Here is an 18752-nt window from a genome sequence, read left to right on the forward strand (position 1 = left end):
CTGCTCTGTGGAGGACCCCAACAGCTTTTGCCCCTGAAGAAACCAATGGCCAGGATAGCTGCCATGGAACCCCTGCAGATTTTGCATGCCTGAGTCCTGCCCTGTTCCCTGTACCCCGCTGGGCTCCAGGATCTGCACTGAAACCCAGCCTCTGAAGCTGCACAAGCGCAAATTGCCAGCCTAGACCTCACAGCTGATCCTCGATGCGTGTGTTTGGGGCTAACGCCTCTAGCACCTGCGTACCACTGGCCTGACTCCTGTCACGGATTTGCAATGACACACAAGTGCCCATGGTAAGACCCAGAGGCCACAGGATTGCATGCTGACAGGCCTGGCCCCGGAAACTGTTTGTGGATCGAGATCTGGCCCTTTCTCTTAACACTGGCCTGCACCACAATGTGAGACCCAACATTAAGCAAAAAATGCCTACACTAAGTAAAAAGATCTCAAATAAACAATATAACTTTACACCTTAAGAAACTAGAAAAAGAATGAGCTCAAAGTTAGTAGGAGGAAGGGAAAAAAACAAAGATCAGAGAGAAAATTAATGAAATAGAGATGAAAAAAAGGACAATAGAAAAGATTAATGAAATTAAGAGCTGGTTTTTTTAAGAGATTAAAAAAATAGATAAAACTTTAGTTAGATTTACTATGAGAAAAAAAGAGAACTCAAAGAAAATTAGAAATTAAAGAGAAGACATTATACTCCTTACTGCAAAAATACAAAGCATCATAAGAGGCTACTATGGACAATTATACACCAACAAATTGAACAACCTAAAAGAAATGTATAAATTCTTAGAACATACAACCTACCACATAAGACTGAATCATTAATAGAAAATCTGCACAGACCAATAATGAATAATGAGATTGACTCAGCAATCAAAAACTTCCAAAAACGAAAAGCCAAGGACCTGGTGGCCTCAATGGTGAATTCTACCAAACATTTAAAGAAGAATTAATATCAATTTTTCTCAAATGCTTCCAAAAAATTGAAGCAGAGAGACAATACTCCCAAACTCATTGTATGAGGCCAGCATTATCCTGATACCAAAGCCAGACAAGGATATTACAAGAGAAAAAAAAGCATTACATGCCAATACCTCTGATTAATATAGATGCAAAATTCTCGCCGCCCCCCCCCAAAAAAAATACTAGCAAACCAAATTTAACAACACATTAATAGGATTATACATCATAAAGAAGTGGTATTTACCCCTGTATATAAGGATGGGTCAACGAATGCAAATCAATAAATGTGATATATATATATACTACATTAACAGAATGAAGGATAAAAATTATATGATCATCTCAATAGATACAGAAAAAATAATGGACAAAATCCAACATCTTTTCATGATAAAAATTCTCAACAAAATGGGTATAGAAGGAATATACCTCAACATAATAGAGCCCATATATGACAAGTCCACTGCTAACATTATACTCAAGGTGAAAAGTTGAAAGCTTTCCCTCTAAGATCAGGAATAAGACAAGGGTACCCACTCTCAGCACTCTTATTCAACAGAATACTGGGAGTCTTAGCCCAAGCAATTAGGGAAGGAAAAAATAAAAAGCATCCAAATCAGAAAGGAAGAAGTAAAATTGTCTTTCTTTGCTCATGACATGATTTTACATATACAGAAAATCCTAAAGACTTCATCTAAAACCTGTTAGAACTAATCAACAAATTCAGTCACATTGCAGGATACAAAACATAAAGATTAGTTGTGTTTCTATCCACTACAACAAAACACCTGAAAAAGAAATAAAGAAAACAATTTCATTTATAATAGCACCAAAAGCAATAAAATCTCAGGACTAAATTTAACCAAGGAAGTGAAAGATCAATAAGACATTGATAAAGGAAACTGAAGAAGAAACAAATACATGGAAACATATCCTATGCTCTTGGAACAGGAGAATTAATATTGTTTAAATGTCCATACAACTCAAGGCCACCTAGAGATTCAATGTATTCCTTATCAAAAGTCCAATGTCACAGAAATAGAACAAACAACCCTAAAATTTGTATGGAACCACACAAAAAAATCCCTGAACAGACAAAGCAATCTTGAAAAAGAACAAAGCTGTAGACATTGTATTTCCTGATTTCAAACTACATACAACTCAATAGCAAAAACAAAAAACAAAAACAAAACAAAAACAAAAAAAACACCAAGTATTCCACTTTAAAAATGGACAAAGTATATGAATAGACATTTTCCCAAAGAACATATACAAATGGCCAACAAGTACATAAAAAGGTGTTCAACCTTGGTAATCATCAGGGAAATGCAAATCAGAATCACAATGAGCTATCACCTCATGCCTGTTACAATGGCTATTACCAACTAGACAAGAGATAACAAATGGTGGCAAGAATGTAGAAAAAAGGGAACTCTTGTGCACTGTTAGTGGAAATGTAAATAGGTATAGCCACTATGGAGAACAATATAGCGGTTCCTCAAAAAAATAAAAATAGAACTACCATATGATACAGCAATCCCATTTCCGGGTATATATCCAAAGGAAATAAAATCAGGATTCCAAAGAAATATCTGTATTCCCATGTTCATTGCAGCATTATTTACAATAGCCAAGATATGGAAACTACCTAAGTATCTATCCATCGATGGCTGAATGGATAAAGAAAATTTGATATACAGTATAATGAAATAATGTTATTCAGCCATAAAAAATAAGAAGGAAATCCTGCCATTTGTGACAACATGGATGGAGTTAGAGGGTATTATGCTAAGTGAAATAAGTCAGACAGAGAAAGACAAATACTGTATGATCTCACTTATACGTGGAATCTACAAAAGCTGAACTCATAGAATCAGAAAGTAGAATGGTTATTTGCCAGGAGCTGGGGGCACTGGTGGGGTGAGGGCAATGAGAGGTTGATCAAAGGGTATAAACCTCCAGTTATACGAAGAATATGCTCCCGGGATCTAATACACAGCATTGTGAATATAGTTAACAATACCATATTTTATATTTGAAAATTGCAATGAGACTATATTTACATGACATCACCATACTTACAATAACAAAGTGGTAATTATGTGAGATGAAGGATGTGTTAACTAACCTTATTATGGTAATCATTTCATAATGTATACATGTATCAAATCATTACATTGTACGCCTTAAACTTAAACAATGTTGCGTGTCAAGTATATCTCAATAAAGCAGGAAAAAATGAACAGAAAAAATCATAAGACTAGATCAGTGCCAAAGTATTAACAATTGTACATAATAAAATAAAATTATAATGCTCCACAAATGTTCTCACTAAAGAAGCAAGAAATTTATATGCCCAAAACATCAAGTACATGTTGATAATTAAATGATTTAAGCTTCAGGCTAAATGTTGTTCTTTGGCTGGTATTTATTTCACAGCTAGCAAAAACCATTGAGAAGATCTGGCATATGACTCTCACATACAAGCCCATTAACAAGCATATATCAGGGCTCAATCAAACTGAGCAAATACTTCTAGAAATTCCCCTTGTGTGTTTTATTCAGTTATTAGGGGAATTCAAAGCCTCAACTCTGACACATATATCCAGCCCAGATGCTCAAAGCACTTGATTTTACCCCAGGGCAAAATTCTATATTCAAGACTAGATCTAGAACAGATGGCCACTCCACCTCTTCTATAATCTCGTTGTGCCCTATGAATAAATGGAAAGACTAAAGGGAACACAGATTCCACAACAGGGACAGAACAAACATTATTACTATCAATACTACTAATAATATTTATTTAGTACTTTGGTGGACATGATACCCTAATAAGTTCTACACAGAAGGAGTCCTGGTGATCATTAACAACCCATGTAAGAACTGTGTGCATTCTTTACGCTCATTAAAGAATGTGCACAGTCATAGCCTTCACAAAGTTTTCAATCTAAGCAGTGATTAAATGTCCAGTATGATTCTTGAAACATATATAAAATCAATTCCTCAAGAATTTAGTGAGCCCTATTATGTGTCAGTACTTTGGGGATAATAAATGACAATGTCCCTGCTCTTGTACTGGGTATAATCTACTTGAAACATAAAGATAAAAGAGTTCACAGTTACATGCTAAATTATGGGGTACATACAATAAATATTCAGGAGATAAGTGGGAGCCTTACTATTACTACAATTGCTAATAGCTGACTCTTAGATAGCTGACACTTCTGGTCTAGTGGACAACGTATTATTTATCTGTGTTAACTTATTTAAATTCTCACCTCAAGTATGTTCCATTATGACACTCATTCCATAAATGGGGAAACTGAGGTACAGAGGACTGAGTCACTTGGCTGCAATAATATAACTAGTAACTAGCAGAGTAGGGCTCTTTCCTATTCTTTTTTATTATTTTTCTTTACTTTTTATTTTATTAGTTTCAGGTATACAAAACAACATAATGATTAGACATTTATACCCCTCACAAAGTGATAACCAACAAGCCTACAACCCATCTGACACCTTACGTAGCTGTTACAATACCACTGGCTATATTCCCTATGCTGTACTTCACATACCATGACTACATATATATTTTTAATTGTAGTTGACATTCAATGTTATTTTATATTAGTTTTAGGTATACAGTGCAATGATTAGGCATTATATAATTTAAGAAGTGATCCCCCAATTAAGTCTAGTACTCATCTGACACCATACATAGTTTTTACAACATTATTGACTATATTCTCCATACCGTATTTCACATCCCTGTGACTATTCTGTAGCTACCAATTCGTACTTCTTAATCCCTTCACCTTTTTCCCCTATGCCCCCAACCCCCTGCCATCTAGCAACCATCAGGTTTTGTTCTCTGTATCTATGAGTCTATTTCTGTTTTGCTTGTTCATCTATTCTGTTATTTAGATTCCATAAGTGAGAATGTATGGTATTTGTCTTTCTCAGTCTGACTTATTTCACTTAGCATAATATCGTCTAGGTCCATCCATGTTGTTGCAAATGGTAAGATTTCATTCTTTTTTTATGGCAGAGTAATATTCCATTGTATAAATGTACCACAATTTCTTTATCCAATCATTTATTGATGGGCATTTTGGTTGTTTACATATGTTGGCTATTGTGAATAGTGCAGCAGTAAACATAGGGGTGCTGCATATTTTTTTTTGAATTTATGTTTTAGATTTCTTTGGATAAATACCCAGGAGTGGAATTGCTGGGTCATAAGGTAGTTCCATTTTTAATTTTTTCAGGAATCTCCATATTGTTTTCCATAGTGGCTGTACCAGTTCACAGTCCCACCAAGAGTGGGACTCCCTTTTCTCTACGTCCTCTCCAACATTTGTTATTTGTTGGTTTATTGAAGATAGCCCTTTTGACAGGAGTGAGGTGGTATCTCATTGTGGTTTTAATTTGCATTTCTCTGATGATTAGTGACATTGAACGTCTTTTCATATGTCTATTGGTCATCTGTATGTCCTTTTGGAGAAATGTCTATTCAGGTCCTCTGCCCATTTTTTTACTGGATTGCTTTTTTTTGGTGTTGAGTTGTATGAGTTTTTTAAATAAATTTTGGATATTACCCATTATCAGAAGTATTATTGACAAATATCTTCCCTATTCAGTAGGACGTCTTTTTGTTTTGTTAATCATTTCCTTTGCTGTGAAAAAACTTTTTAGTTTGATGTAGTCCCATCTGTTTATTTTTCCTTTTGTTTTCTTTGCCCTAGGAGATATGTCAGTAAAAATATTACCAAGGGTAATGTCTGAGAGTTTACTTCCTATATTTTCATCTATGAGTTTTCCAGGTTTGGGTCTTATATTTAAGTCTCTAATCCATCCTGAGTTTATTCTTGCATATGGCATAAGAAGTTGGTCCAGTTTCATTTTTTTTTTTTTTTTTGCATGTATCTGTACAACTTTCCCAGCATCACTTATTGAATAGACTGTCTTTACCTCAATGTAAATTCTTGCTTCCTTTGTCATAGATTAAATGACCATATAGACATGGGTTTATTTCTGGACTCTCTATTCTCTTCCATTTTTCTATTGTCTGTTTTTATGCCAATATCATGTTGTTTTGATAACTATGGTCTTGCAGTATAATTTGATATCAGGTAGTGTGATAACTCCATCTTTCTTCTTTTTTCTCAGGATTGTCATGGTCATTCAGGGTTTTTTATGGTTCCATATAAATTTTAGGATTATTTTTTCTAATTCTATGAAAAATGCCATTGGTATTTTGATAGGGATTGCATTGAAGTTATAGATTGCTTTGGTAGTATGAACATTTTAACTATATTAATTCTTCCTATCCATGAGCATGGTATATGTTTCCATTTATTTGTATCTTCTTTAATTTCTCTCTTCAATATCTTATAGTTTTCTAGTACAGGCCTTTTACTTCCTTGATTAAATTTATTCCTAAGTATTTTATTTTGTGATGTAATTGTAAATGAGATTGTTTTCTTAATTTCTCTTTCTGATAGTTTGCTATAGGTACATAAAAATGCAACTGATTTCTGAATATTAATTTTGTATCCTGCTACTTGACTAAATTCATTTATCAGTTCTAAAAGTTTTTTGGTGGAATCTTTTGGATTCTCTATATATAATATCATGTCATCTGCAAATAATGACAATTTTACTTCTTCCTTTCCCATTTCTATGCCTTTTATTTCTTTTTCTTGTCTGATTGCTCTGGTTACAACTTCCAGTTGTATGTTGAATAAAAGTGGTGAAAGTGGACATCATTATCTTGCTCCTGATCTTAAGGGGAATGCTTTTAGTTTTTTTCCATTGAGTATAATATTAGTTGTGAGTTTCTCATATATGGCCTTTATTATGTTGAGATATATTGCCTCTATCACCACTCTGCTGAGAGTTTTTATAATAAATGGATGCTGGATTCTGTCAAATGCTTTTTCTGTATCTATTGATATGACCATATGATTTTTATTTTTCATTTTGTTTATTTGGTGTATCACATTAATTTATTTGTGAATATTGAACCAATCTTGCATAACAGGAATGAATTCCACTTGGTCATGGTGTATGATCTTTTTAATATATTGCTGGATTTGGTTTGCTAATATTTGTTGAGGATTTTTGCATCGTTGTTCATTAGGGATATTGGCCTATAGTATTTTTCTTTTTTTTTTTTTTTGTAAAGTCTTTGTCTGGTTTTGGAATTAGGGTAATGATGGTCTTGTAAAATGAGCATGGGAGACTTCTCTTCTCTTGGGTTTTTTGGAATAGTCTGAGAAGAATAGGTATATATCTTTTTTGAATGTTTGGTAAAATGCATCTGTGAAGTCATCTGGTCCAGAACTTTTGTTTGTTAGGAGCTTGTTAATTACTGATTTGATATCATGGTAGTAATCAGTCTTTTCAGATTTTCTGTTTCTTCTTGATTCAGCCTTGGGAGATTGTATGCTTCTAGGAATTTATCCTTGTTTTCCAGATTGTCCAATTTGCTGGTACATAGTTTGTTCATAGTGTTTTCCTTTTTTTTTTTTTTTTTTTTTTTTTTTTTGTATTTCTGTGATGTCTGTTGTCACTTCTCCTCTTTCATTTCTGATTTTATTTATTTGGGTCGTCTCTCTTTTTTTCTTGATGAGTCTGGTTAAAGGTTTGTCAATTTTGTTTATCTTTTTAAAAAATCAGCTCTTGGTTTAATTGATCTTTTATATTGTATTTTTAGTCACTATTTTGTTTATTTCTGCTCTGATCTTCATTATTTCCTTCCTTGTACTAATTTTGGGCTTTGTTTGCTGTTGTGTATCTAGTTCCCTTAGGTGTAGGGTTAGACTATTTGAGATTTTTCTTATTTCTTTAGGTAGACCTGCATTGCTATGAATTTCCCTCTTAGGACTGCTTTCACTGTGTCCCATAGTTTTGGGGTTGTTGTGTTTTCATTTTCGTTTGTCCCAAGGTATCTTTTGATTCTTTCTTGATGTCATCGCTGACCTATTCATGATTTAGTAGCATGTTATTTAGCCTCCATGTGTTTGTGTTTTTCAGTTTTTTCTTCTTGTTATTGATTTCTAGTTTCATACAATTGTAGTCAGAAAAGATGCTTGATATAATTTCAATCTTAAATTTATAGAGACTTATTTTGTGGTCTAACATGTGCCCTGGAAAATGTTCAATGTGCCCGTGAAAAGAATATATACTCTGCTGTTTTGGGGTGAAATGCTCTAAAAATATCAATTAAATCCATTTGGCCTAGTGTGTCATTTAAGGCTGATGTTTCCATGTTGATTTTCTGTCTGGAAGATCTGTCCATTGGTGTCAGTGGGGTGTTCAAGTCCCCTATTATGATTGTGTTACTGTTGATCTTTGCCTTTTTGTCAGTCAATATTTGCTTTATATGTTTAGGTGCTCCTATGTTGGGTACATAAATGTTTACTAGGGTGATGTCCTCTTATTGGATTGATCCCTTTATTATTATGTAATGTCCTTGTTTGTCTCATTATAGTCTTCATTTTAAAGTCTATTTTGTGCAATATAAATATTGCTACACCAATTTTTTCTCATTTCCATTTGCATTAAAAACACTTTTTTTTCATCCCTTTACTTTCAGTCTGTGTGTGTCTTTCGATCTGAGGTTGATCTCTTGTGGACAGCATATGCATGGGTCTTGTTTTCTTATCCATTCAGCCACCCTGTGTCTTTTGATTGGAATGTTTAATCCATTTAAGTTAAAGTGATTATTGGTAGGCACATAGTCATTGATTTTTTTTATTATTCATATTTTTTATCTTTGTTTGTTTGTTTTCTCCTTTATTCTGCTTAAGGAAGTCCTTTTAATATTTCTTGTGATACTGGCTTCGTGGTAATGAGTTCCTTTTTCTTCTCTGGGAAGCTGTTTATCTCTTCTTCGATTTTAAGTGATAGCCTTGCTGGGTAGAGTAGTTTTGGTTGCAGGCTATTGTTTTACATCACTTTGAATATTTCCTATCACTCCCTTCTGGCCTGCTAAGTTCCTGTTGGGAAATCTGCTGAAAATCTTATGACAGCTCCCTTGTAAGTAACTACTTGCCTTTCTCTTGCTGCCTTTAGGATTCTTTCTTTGCCTTTAATCTTTGCCATTTTAAATATGATGTGTCTTGGTGTGGGTCTGTTTGGGTTCATCTTGTTTGAGACTCTCTGCACTTCCTGGACTTGTATGTCTATTTCTTTTGCCAGGTTAGGGAAGTTTTCAGTCATTATTCTTCAAATAGATTCTTGATCTTTTGCTCCCTCTCTTCTCCTTCTGGTACTCCTATGATGTGAATGTTGTTATGCTTAATTTTGTTCCACAGATCCCTTAAACTTAATTCATTCTTTTTTCATTCTTTTTTCTTTTTGTTCAGATTGGGTGTTTTCTGCTACCTTGTCTTCTAAATTACTGATTCGATCCTCTGCTTCATCTAATCTGTTGTTGATTCCTTCTGGTGTAGTCTTTGTTTCAGTTATTGCATTGTTGTTGTTGTGAGTGCCATTGGCTATGCTGCTTAGGTGGGCAGGGCAAGGTACCAGGGAGTCACAAGGTTTAGCCAGTGGTTTTCACAAAGTTAATGCAGATTCAGTTCTTGCGCCAGTTCCTAGCCTGTGACCACTTTGCAAAGCACCCTGAGAACACCATAGCAGCCACCACTTGCCTTGGGATCACAAATCTCAGAGAGCCACCCAAGAGAGGCTGTGGCACAGGTTTTGGGTCACTGCCTAACACGAAAATTTCTCCAGGATGCCGTGGTCCATCCACTGCTGTAAAAGGCTTGTGGGGCAGGGCCAGCCACACAGGTGCTGGGAGTGCCCCTGTCAATGCAGCTAGGTGGGCAGGGCGGGGTTCCAGGGAGCTGGTGGGTTTTACAAAGTTAATGCAGTTGTGGTTGTTACCACTTTGCAAAAATGCCCTGAGAACACCACAGCCAGACACTGCTTACCTTAGGCCCACAGGTCCCTGAGCGTGGCCCAAGAGAGGCTGTGGCACAGGTTTTGGGTCACTGTCCACCACCAAAATTTCCTCTTTCAGCAGCCCAAAGAGGACTTCCAGAAATGCTTCAGAAAGTGGCAAGAACAGTGGCATAAGTGTGTTTGAGGCGAGGGGGAGTATTTTGAGGGAGATTAATGGGAATGTATCTTTTACTGTAAAACATTTTTTTAAATTTAAACATTTACCACATTTTTTAATCATATCTCGTTAAATAACATCAATACCTAAGGGGATAAGGGAACTTGAAAATATTTTACTATATGTTGACCAGAAGACCTTCTCTACTACTGAGGGCTTAAGAGATGCCAAGCAACTGACCTATCTAGAGAGAGAAACCAAAAAATGGAAAGAAAAATCCTGACTTGAGAGAACTAACATATTAATATATATGAAATTGTATACCTTAATATACTATATATTAATATACTATATATTAAGTATATTACACATACTATTATATACTACTATATACTATGTAGTATATATATATGCAGCAAGTCTAATTGTGTGCTTCAGATGACAGTGGGGTTATTTGGGAAAGGAGATACTAAGTGGTGATGCTATTTTATTTCATAAAAAGACATTTAAATCTTCATTTTATGAAGATACATAAATTGAAAATATTTTATATGTTGACATAAATTTCTACTGCTATGATATGCTAGTTTTTAATAATGCAGGCCTTTTGAAGGAAAAAGTAGTATGAGGAACTTAATTTCATCCAAGATTGGTTAAAAAAAGAAAAGAACGTTGTGATTTTGGAAGGAAAGGGATAAAGAAGCAGTCTCCCACTATAGTCAAACTGTTTCAGTACTTACTTTTAAATGCCAAAAGGACTATTATTAAAATTTCCCATTCCTAATGGAAAATTTGATTAGTGTTCGTTATTGCATGCTGATTTTTTACAAGGCCCTAGTACACACTGTGGAGGTAGAGATTAATAAAACATGTCCTTGACTTTAAGGAACGCAGAATCTATCTAGTGGCAACAGATCTGTTATCTAAGTATAATGAAAGTCAAAATAAAAGGTACTAAAGAGGTGTAAACAACTCACAGTGGGATTAAAACAGGTGGAGCAATCAAGCAGATTCCCAGCTCTCAGGACACTGTTTCTCTGAAAGCAGAGCTGCTCCTCCTAGGTTTTTCCAGAGGGTTAAAGGAGAAATACTACCTGTATGGGGTGCAAGTACAGATTGGAGGTCCAGAATCTCCTCATAAAGGCTTTCAAACAAACCACCTGTTTAAACCTGTATCTGCCCCGTCCCCATCACTCTCCACTCTGGGGGTTCCTTGTGGAATCAACTCCTGAGCCTTACTGAGGTTCTTCCACAGTCAGAGAACTTCTAGATGGGCAGCCTTTGCAGGCACTTGGGCTTGTCCTCCTTTTGTTCTGCTGTGCCATTTGCCATTCTTCTATCCATTCCATGTCCTGACAGGTTGTGGATTGGGGTTCAGATGTTTCCTTGCTTTACTGAACAAGTCTCTGTTTGTTCTTCCTTGGATGATTTTGAATTACTTAATTATTTCATCTTAAAACCTGCCTTGATTACGTGACCACTACAAATTCATAACTAAGTTGACATTAAGAAAAGAATTAATGATAGAGTGAAAAATTTTAAACTCAAGCTATAAAAGAAAATCTTTTATAGAGACATTTTGAATAATGTGGCATGGAGGGTAGGAGAAGAGGCTTTGTGGTTTAGGAACACAGAAAGAAACTTCACAGTATTCCCCAAAATATCTGAAGGAGGCCATGCCCACTCTGCTGGAAGTAAAGTACAAGCAAAAGGCACCAATAATTCAAACCTTCACAAATATGGTGAACTCTTCCACTTTCTCATTGGCTAGCATCAACTTCTTCTGTGCGCTTCCTAGGGCCTGCTCACTTTGCAATGCCAATCCTTGAAGATGCTTGGATGCTGCTGTTTCAATTTCTGCCATTGCAGATTCAGTCTCATTGATTTTTGATACTAGGAGAGAAAGCTTGAGATCCTGCAGAAGACCAATAGTCATAGAACAAAAATATTTCCTAAACAGATTTGGAAAAGTTAGTTATACATGTCAGATAAAGAAAGGGTTTCATGACTCTCTCTATATATGTATTTATTTTGACTTGGGTAAAATTGATGGTGGTTTTTGTGGAGCACATATTCTTACATATTTATTATCAAAATTAGTTTATGCTTTTAAAAAATTGCAAGTCATTAAAGATATAGTAGCTATTTCAGAGCATAAAATCTCATATACCAAATGAAAATATTTGATTAGTTTTATAAGTTTAGGTGGACCTAAAAAATTTATATCTACTTGTGGCAGTTTAACAATAGTTTTCATATATAAGAAATTATCAAGACACAAAATCTGTTCCTTTAATATAGCACTACTTCTAATGCTAACCAAGTTCTTAGTGTTTCATGTAGAGATAAAAAGTATTCTTTGCAGTTATCTGAAACATTTAAGTACCTCATAACAGTTTGGGGGAGAAAAAAATTACAACTTTAAAAATGAAAAAGACATTGTTATATTCTCTCTCTAAGGTGAAGTGTCCTAAAAGCATACCTTTTTTTCTAATTCCTCTTTAGTTTTCTGATACATCTGTTCATACCGAGACTTCTCTTTATGGGCGACACTAAGTCTTTGCTTTAGTGAATCAATTGATACCTTTTTATTGAAACACTCTTCAGTTAATGTCTTCACCTACAGTGAAAGCATAAAGGTAATTATTGATAAAGGCATTCGAGTAGTATACTGTATTTATTTAAACAGAAACCAAATGAATACATGAAGAAATCTAATTCGATTTATTTCCTCATAAATGATGTCAAGTAAAAATATTATGATGAGACTAACAGTTCTTCAATCAACAGCAAAACCAAAATTTGCACAAAAAAAAGTACGAATACTGGTGTGTGTCTCTCACCTAATAATACAACATTAATTTTAACTAATTAATTTTAAGCTCTCTCTAGAGTAGACAACATTTAGTGAATGCCAAAGCACAAGCTGCTTTATGAGTTGTGCAAACAGCATCTTTTAAAAAAAATCTCTTAGTCAGCAAGTTGCTGATTTCTACTTTGGAGTCAGATATTATACAACTACTTTATTTTATTATATTTTTTTATTTTTTGATTATATTTGACATTCAGTATTGTATTAATTTCAGGTGTACAGCACACTGGTTAGACATCTATATAATTTAGGAACTCTTCTTAAGTACACCAAATTAGGTGTATACAAGGAAAAGTATAGCTTAAAAAAATTGTGGCAATAAACTTTTTAAAAACTTTTCAAATTTATTGGTTACCCCTTTTTTCATTTAAAAACATATGCTTGATTCTATCATTAAAATTATAGTTAAAATAAAACAAAATGCTGAATACAATGGAATTCTGTACCCCAGAAATATTCAGGATTTAAAAAATTAAACTTCATCATCTTCTCACGGTATGTTTACAAATATAAAAAGAATGTGTGCTATACTATGTATGAGATTTTGGAGTCTTGAATTTGAAAACAAATACTGTATTTTCAGAGCAAATAATGTAATTATGTAATAGTACCCATATAATCTATGAATATTTTCTATAAATTTTATTAAGATTGAATATTTTTTTTAGTGTCAGGGAACATAAAAATTGATACCTTTTTTTCAAGATTTTCTAACATTTCATTAATATTCTCATTACTTTCCAAATTTACTTTCTGTCGAAATTTCAAATCCTCTATCAAATGTCTTTTCATGGTTATATCTCTCTCCATTCGAGACATCCTTGAAAGTGAAAAAAGGCATTTTATCAAAAGTGATGTTAATAGAATATACTTTAACAGTGATGATATCTGATATATTATCTCATGTCATACCTACTGTTATTTTTTAAATGCTATCTGATATTAATTAAATTGCAAATTAATAAAATAATTGCATGGGATAAATATTATTCTATTAATATTTTGAATACTAGTAAAATCTATAATTCAATTGTGGCTTGTTAATTATAGTATTATATATGCATTAAAACAGAAAAACTGAGACAGACTAATTAAATTTATGAAGTTAAAATTATTATATTTAAGTAACATTCTTGCATTGCTAAGAACAATCAAAGTGATATTTAGAAATCATCAAAAAGCATAACACTGGTAAGAAACAATTCCATACTTTACTAAACAAAAGTAAAATCTTCTAATATCATGTAAAGACACTAAAATTAGGTATGATATCTTCTACTTTAATATGATATGGGACTGAACTGTCTTATTTGGCTTAAGTTGATAACACGTTAAGTATAAAATAGTAGATGCAGTGACAACTACTACTATTACTACTATAATAAGAACAACAATAGCCTCCATTTATTGAGTACTTCCTATATGCTATCCACGTTATAAGTGCTTCACGTGTATTAACTCATTTAATCCTCATAAGAACTTTATGAGTTAATACTATTAAATGGAGGTACAGAGTTAGCAAATAGAAGAGCCAGGATTTGAAGAACATTTCTCTAGAGCACTCACTGTTAAACAATAAGCAAGACTGCCTCTTAATAGATAAATAAACTTCAAGATATTCTGTTTTAAAAATTAACTAACCTTTTTGTCTAATAAGTTTATCTATTAATATCACTTTTAAGTGATATTAATGTATAACATGGTATAGTATACATGTATGTGAAATATACATTAAATTATCAATGACAGACTGGAATTCGATCTAAACATGTTATCACCTCTAAGCTCTAGTATATGTATAAAAGCTATAGAAAGAAAATCATTTTGAGCTTGTGAGACAGAACATTTTAAACCCTTTTTTGTTAACAAACACATAAAATATACATTTTCATACCCCAAACAAACAACACTTTCCCTTTTTTCCATCTTAGCTTCATAAGCTTAGGCATTAAATCCAATATAAAGATCAATATACAAATCTATCTTTGTTCAAAAACTACCACATTCTAAATTTTTTGTTCATAGGCGTTAGGCCATTAATTGATATTTATTCAAAATTAAGTATGTTTAAGGAAAAAAACTAACTTTAAAGATTCTTACTGTAATTAAAAAATAGTTACTGTATTGCCATCAACTACACTATATATAATATTCTTTAAATTTTCATCTTAAGTAGGCTTAAACATGAACTACAGAAGGAAAACTGTTAATTTTTAACATTGGTATTGTTTCTTGAGGTGCAACGTTTAATCGAGTTAACTGCCACAAGGTGGCACCAAATACAGTGGATAAAAATATGAAGAACATACTTTTCATGCACTTCCTTTATGTGTTCTTCTTTCGCTAGGAGTTCAAATTTCAGAGATTTCACATTCGATGACTGTTTAGTGAGTTCATTAGTTGCATTCTAGATTAAAAATACACATAAATTCAAGTACACCCTTCAATTTTGTTCTAAAGCGGCATAAAAATAAATGCCATTTTCATGAAGAATACTACACTTGCAATAATTATAGTTATAATTAAAATGAACACATATTTTCAAATGCTTTATTTTATATGTTCTAGTATAAATACTATGGTATACTTAAGTTCTTATATAACATGCCAAAAATCATAGAGGTACATAATCATATAGCAATTGCAAAGCATACATACCCACAATATATTTACTGGAGATAAGGATTGTCTTTTTTGAATGTAAATGTGCATGTGATTAATTAAGTATTTTAATGGTTTAATAAGATCACTTAAAACCAATGTTGGATTTACTAGAACTTAGACTCAGTATGGTCACAAATGCTTTGCTGTTCTTCCCATCAAGAGGTGGAATCTATCCCCCAACTCCTTTGAATCTGGACTGGCCTGTGATTTGTTTTGACCAAAAGAATGTGGCAGAAATGAAATTGTGCAAGAATCAGATAGTGGGACTAAACCCCTGTAGCTTGCCTTCTTGAAATGTTGCCCTGGGATCACCTTCCATGGAATACAGAGGAAAGGTCATTTGGAGGTGTACTGAGGTACCCCCAGCTGACAGCCAGTTGACTAGTTGCCAGACCTGTGAGTGAGGCTATCTTGGAACTTGTGGGCCAGGTAAATCCTTGGTTTAGAAGAATGCAGGCATATGAGAGAACCCAGAAGACAGAAGCAAAAGAACTTCCCAGTCAATGCGTTGAATGATAAAAAAAAAATAACAAATTGCTGTTGTTTTAAGCCGCTACATATTTGGATAATTTGTTAGACATAATAGATAACTGACAGAGAACCTTATGAATACTAAATTCTTCACTACTTGAACTTATTAATAATACTATTTATTATTAAAGTATTTATACATAATTATTAGTTTTTCAAAGCAGAACAGCTTCATGGTATTTGTTGTCTACACAGCCTATAGGAGCCAGAGACAGTGACTAGCGTGTTAGGACCCCTAACTTTACATTTTGACTCAATTTCCAAGTAAACATGTAATCTGAGAAATCACTTAGGTTTTTGATATTGTGATTTTTCCACCTACAAGACAGTATTGATATACTGGAGGGTGGGAGGCAAAAAAATGTATACTAAAGTTCTTATATAACATGCCCCCCCAAAAAAGTGGATGCTCTGGACAACGTTGCTCAAGCAGTAGTTCGCCGTAATCAGAAGTGTCTGGACACTGATGGTAACACTTTGAGCACCTCTTGTAATTGCAGAAGTCAAATGTGACTTGTATTCATCTTTTGTTATCAGTATATATTGAATATTACAAGTTTAATAGTTTTCCTTTCTTAAAATGTGTATACTTTTTTTGGCACCCCCTGTAGATTAGTTCATTTGCTAAATTTAAAAGTATTAAACTAATATAAATATTATAAAATATGACAGCTTTAAAAATATTTCTAGTTATTTCACTAATCTTTCTAGTAACTACAATAGTTTCTATTACAACTATTCTGAGGCTTGAGTGACTCATACTAAAATCATGTAAGTCTGAAAAGATGAAACCATTAATCACACAATGTAAATATAAGTCAAATTCACTCGACAGACTTTAAATATCTCACTGGTATAGCATATATGAGTAAAAAAAAAATTGAAATAATTTTACAGTCAACCCCCTGAATCATGAGATAATAAATTGCTACTATTTTAATTTTTACATTAAATATATTAATTTTCTTAAAAACACAAGGCTACTTTAACATGGCAACTGTATTCAATATTAAAAGTTTTGATTAAATATTTATGTAATACAATCTAAATTTCCACCATATTTTACATGTTTTCAGTGATGAATAGTGTCTTCTTTCTAGCACTGACAAAATAAGATGTTCCACACTAGTGAATTTACCAGATAATTGATGCTTTTGCTTTAATCATTAATCTTAAATTCTTTCTGGAATGATTGCTCATCATTTAGAAATATGTGTATACATGATTACATTAAGCTAATAGTGATACTTTAGTGATATTATATTATAAATATTATTATATTAAGTCATACCACATATCTATTATATTATCACTATATCATTATATAGTGATTCCTTTAATATTTATTATGATATAAATGGCTACTTATTCTTACTCTAAATGGTCCCAGGCTGCTGTTTTTCTAATTTTGTATTTTTACATTAACATTTTCATGTTTTCTTCTTCTCTCTGACAATCTGTTGATCATAATTTCTTGCTTATATCATTATCCCTGCCTAAAAATAATCATCCTGCCCTTTAATATGCATACCTCTAATCTGCTGCTTTTGAAAGGTTTTCTGCTGAGAAGTTAAACAAACTTTAGAGTTGTATTTAAAGTAAAAGACAACAGGCAGTAAATGGAATCTGGCAATGTCTTCAATGGAATAAATTAAGTGGATTTTAAGATAATTGTTTGATACTTTTCTGTTTTGAGACTTAAAGCTGTTTTTTAGGTGTCTCCAATGCTATAACTGACTTTCAGATAACTGAGGAATTACTGAATTCTAATAAATAAAATAATGCCAGTTTGATACATACTTTTGCCAGAATCTCTAAATTTCATAGCTATTTCATTTGATCTTCAAAGATCTTTATGAAATAGATAGAAAGGTGTCCCTGCTTTAAACTTTTGGAGAAGTTAAGTAATTTCCTCAGTCAGGTCCTACAAGAAGTTAGCGGACAAAGAGTGATCCAAACTTAGATCCTCTGCCCCTTTTGCATTCCCTACTATATAATACATATCTGCAGCATGACTTAAAATCTGGAGTAAAACACATATTTCAAAAAGATCACAATGGTAAGAATCCGCCCTGGTTAGAGCTTCCCCATCTAAGTTTATTAAATATATATTTTTAAATTTTCATAGTGTAATGAGTAAGAGCATAGACTCTGGAGCCAGATGGCTTGAGTTCTAATCTTGGCTCTATCACTTAGTAGCTGTGTGGTCCTGGACAAGTAACTTATTCTCTCTGTCTCAGTTTTCTCCATGTAAAGTAGAAATAATGATAGAACTTATCTCACAGGGTTGCAATGAGGATTAAGTGACTTAATATCTGTAAAGGACTTAGAATCAGCCTGGAAATAGACTATATATAAAGGAACAGTAGTTTAAAAACTGCTATTCTTCATATTAACTTACTGGGAAACTGGAAGAGAACATGGTATATATACCAAAAGGAATGCTTTCTACAATTAGGAAGTCAAAGAATCACAAATATAAATTGGAGTACTATTCAATCCAGGTTGTATAAAGAACTACAGATTAAACTAAACATAAATAATTGATGTACGTATATATCATTCACTGGAAGGAATTTATATGTCTCTAAATATATTTTTACCTACCTATATAAAGTTGCGTACCTTGAGGAA

General features: G+C 33.1%; 1 protein-coding gene across 1 annotated transcript in view; it reads right to left on the reverse strand.

Moving 5' to 3' along the window:
- The window catches only part of CNTLN (centlein), a 245702-nt gene that overhangs the window by 23517 nt on the left and 203433 nt on the right, over positions 1-18752 (reverse strand). Inside the window, exons 20-23 of the mRNA XM_033124096.1 lie at positions 15233-15330; positions 13617-13743; positions 12534-12671; positions 11781-11966 (exon numbers count right to left, since the gene is read on the reverse strand). Coding sequence (XP_032979987.1) covers positions 11781-11966; positions 12534-12671; positions 13617-13743; positions 15233-15330 — 549 coding nt within the window. The remainder of the gene's footprint in view (positions 1-11780; positions 11967-12533; positions 12672-13616; positions 13744-15232; positions 15331-18752) is intronic.

This window comes from Rhinolophus ferrumequinum, chromosome 12, assembly GCF_004115265.2.
Source record: "Rhinolophus ferrumequinum isolate MPI-CBG mRhiFer1 chromosome 12, mRhiFer1_v1.p, whole genome shotgun sequence".
In the NCBI taxonomy this organism is placed as follows: Eukaryota; Metazoa; Chordata; class Mammalia; order Chiroptera; family Rhinolophidae; genus Rhinolophus; species Rhinolophus ferrumequinum.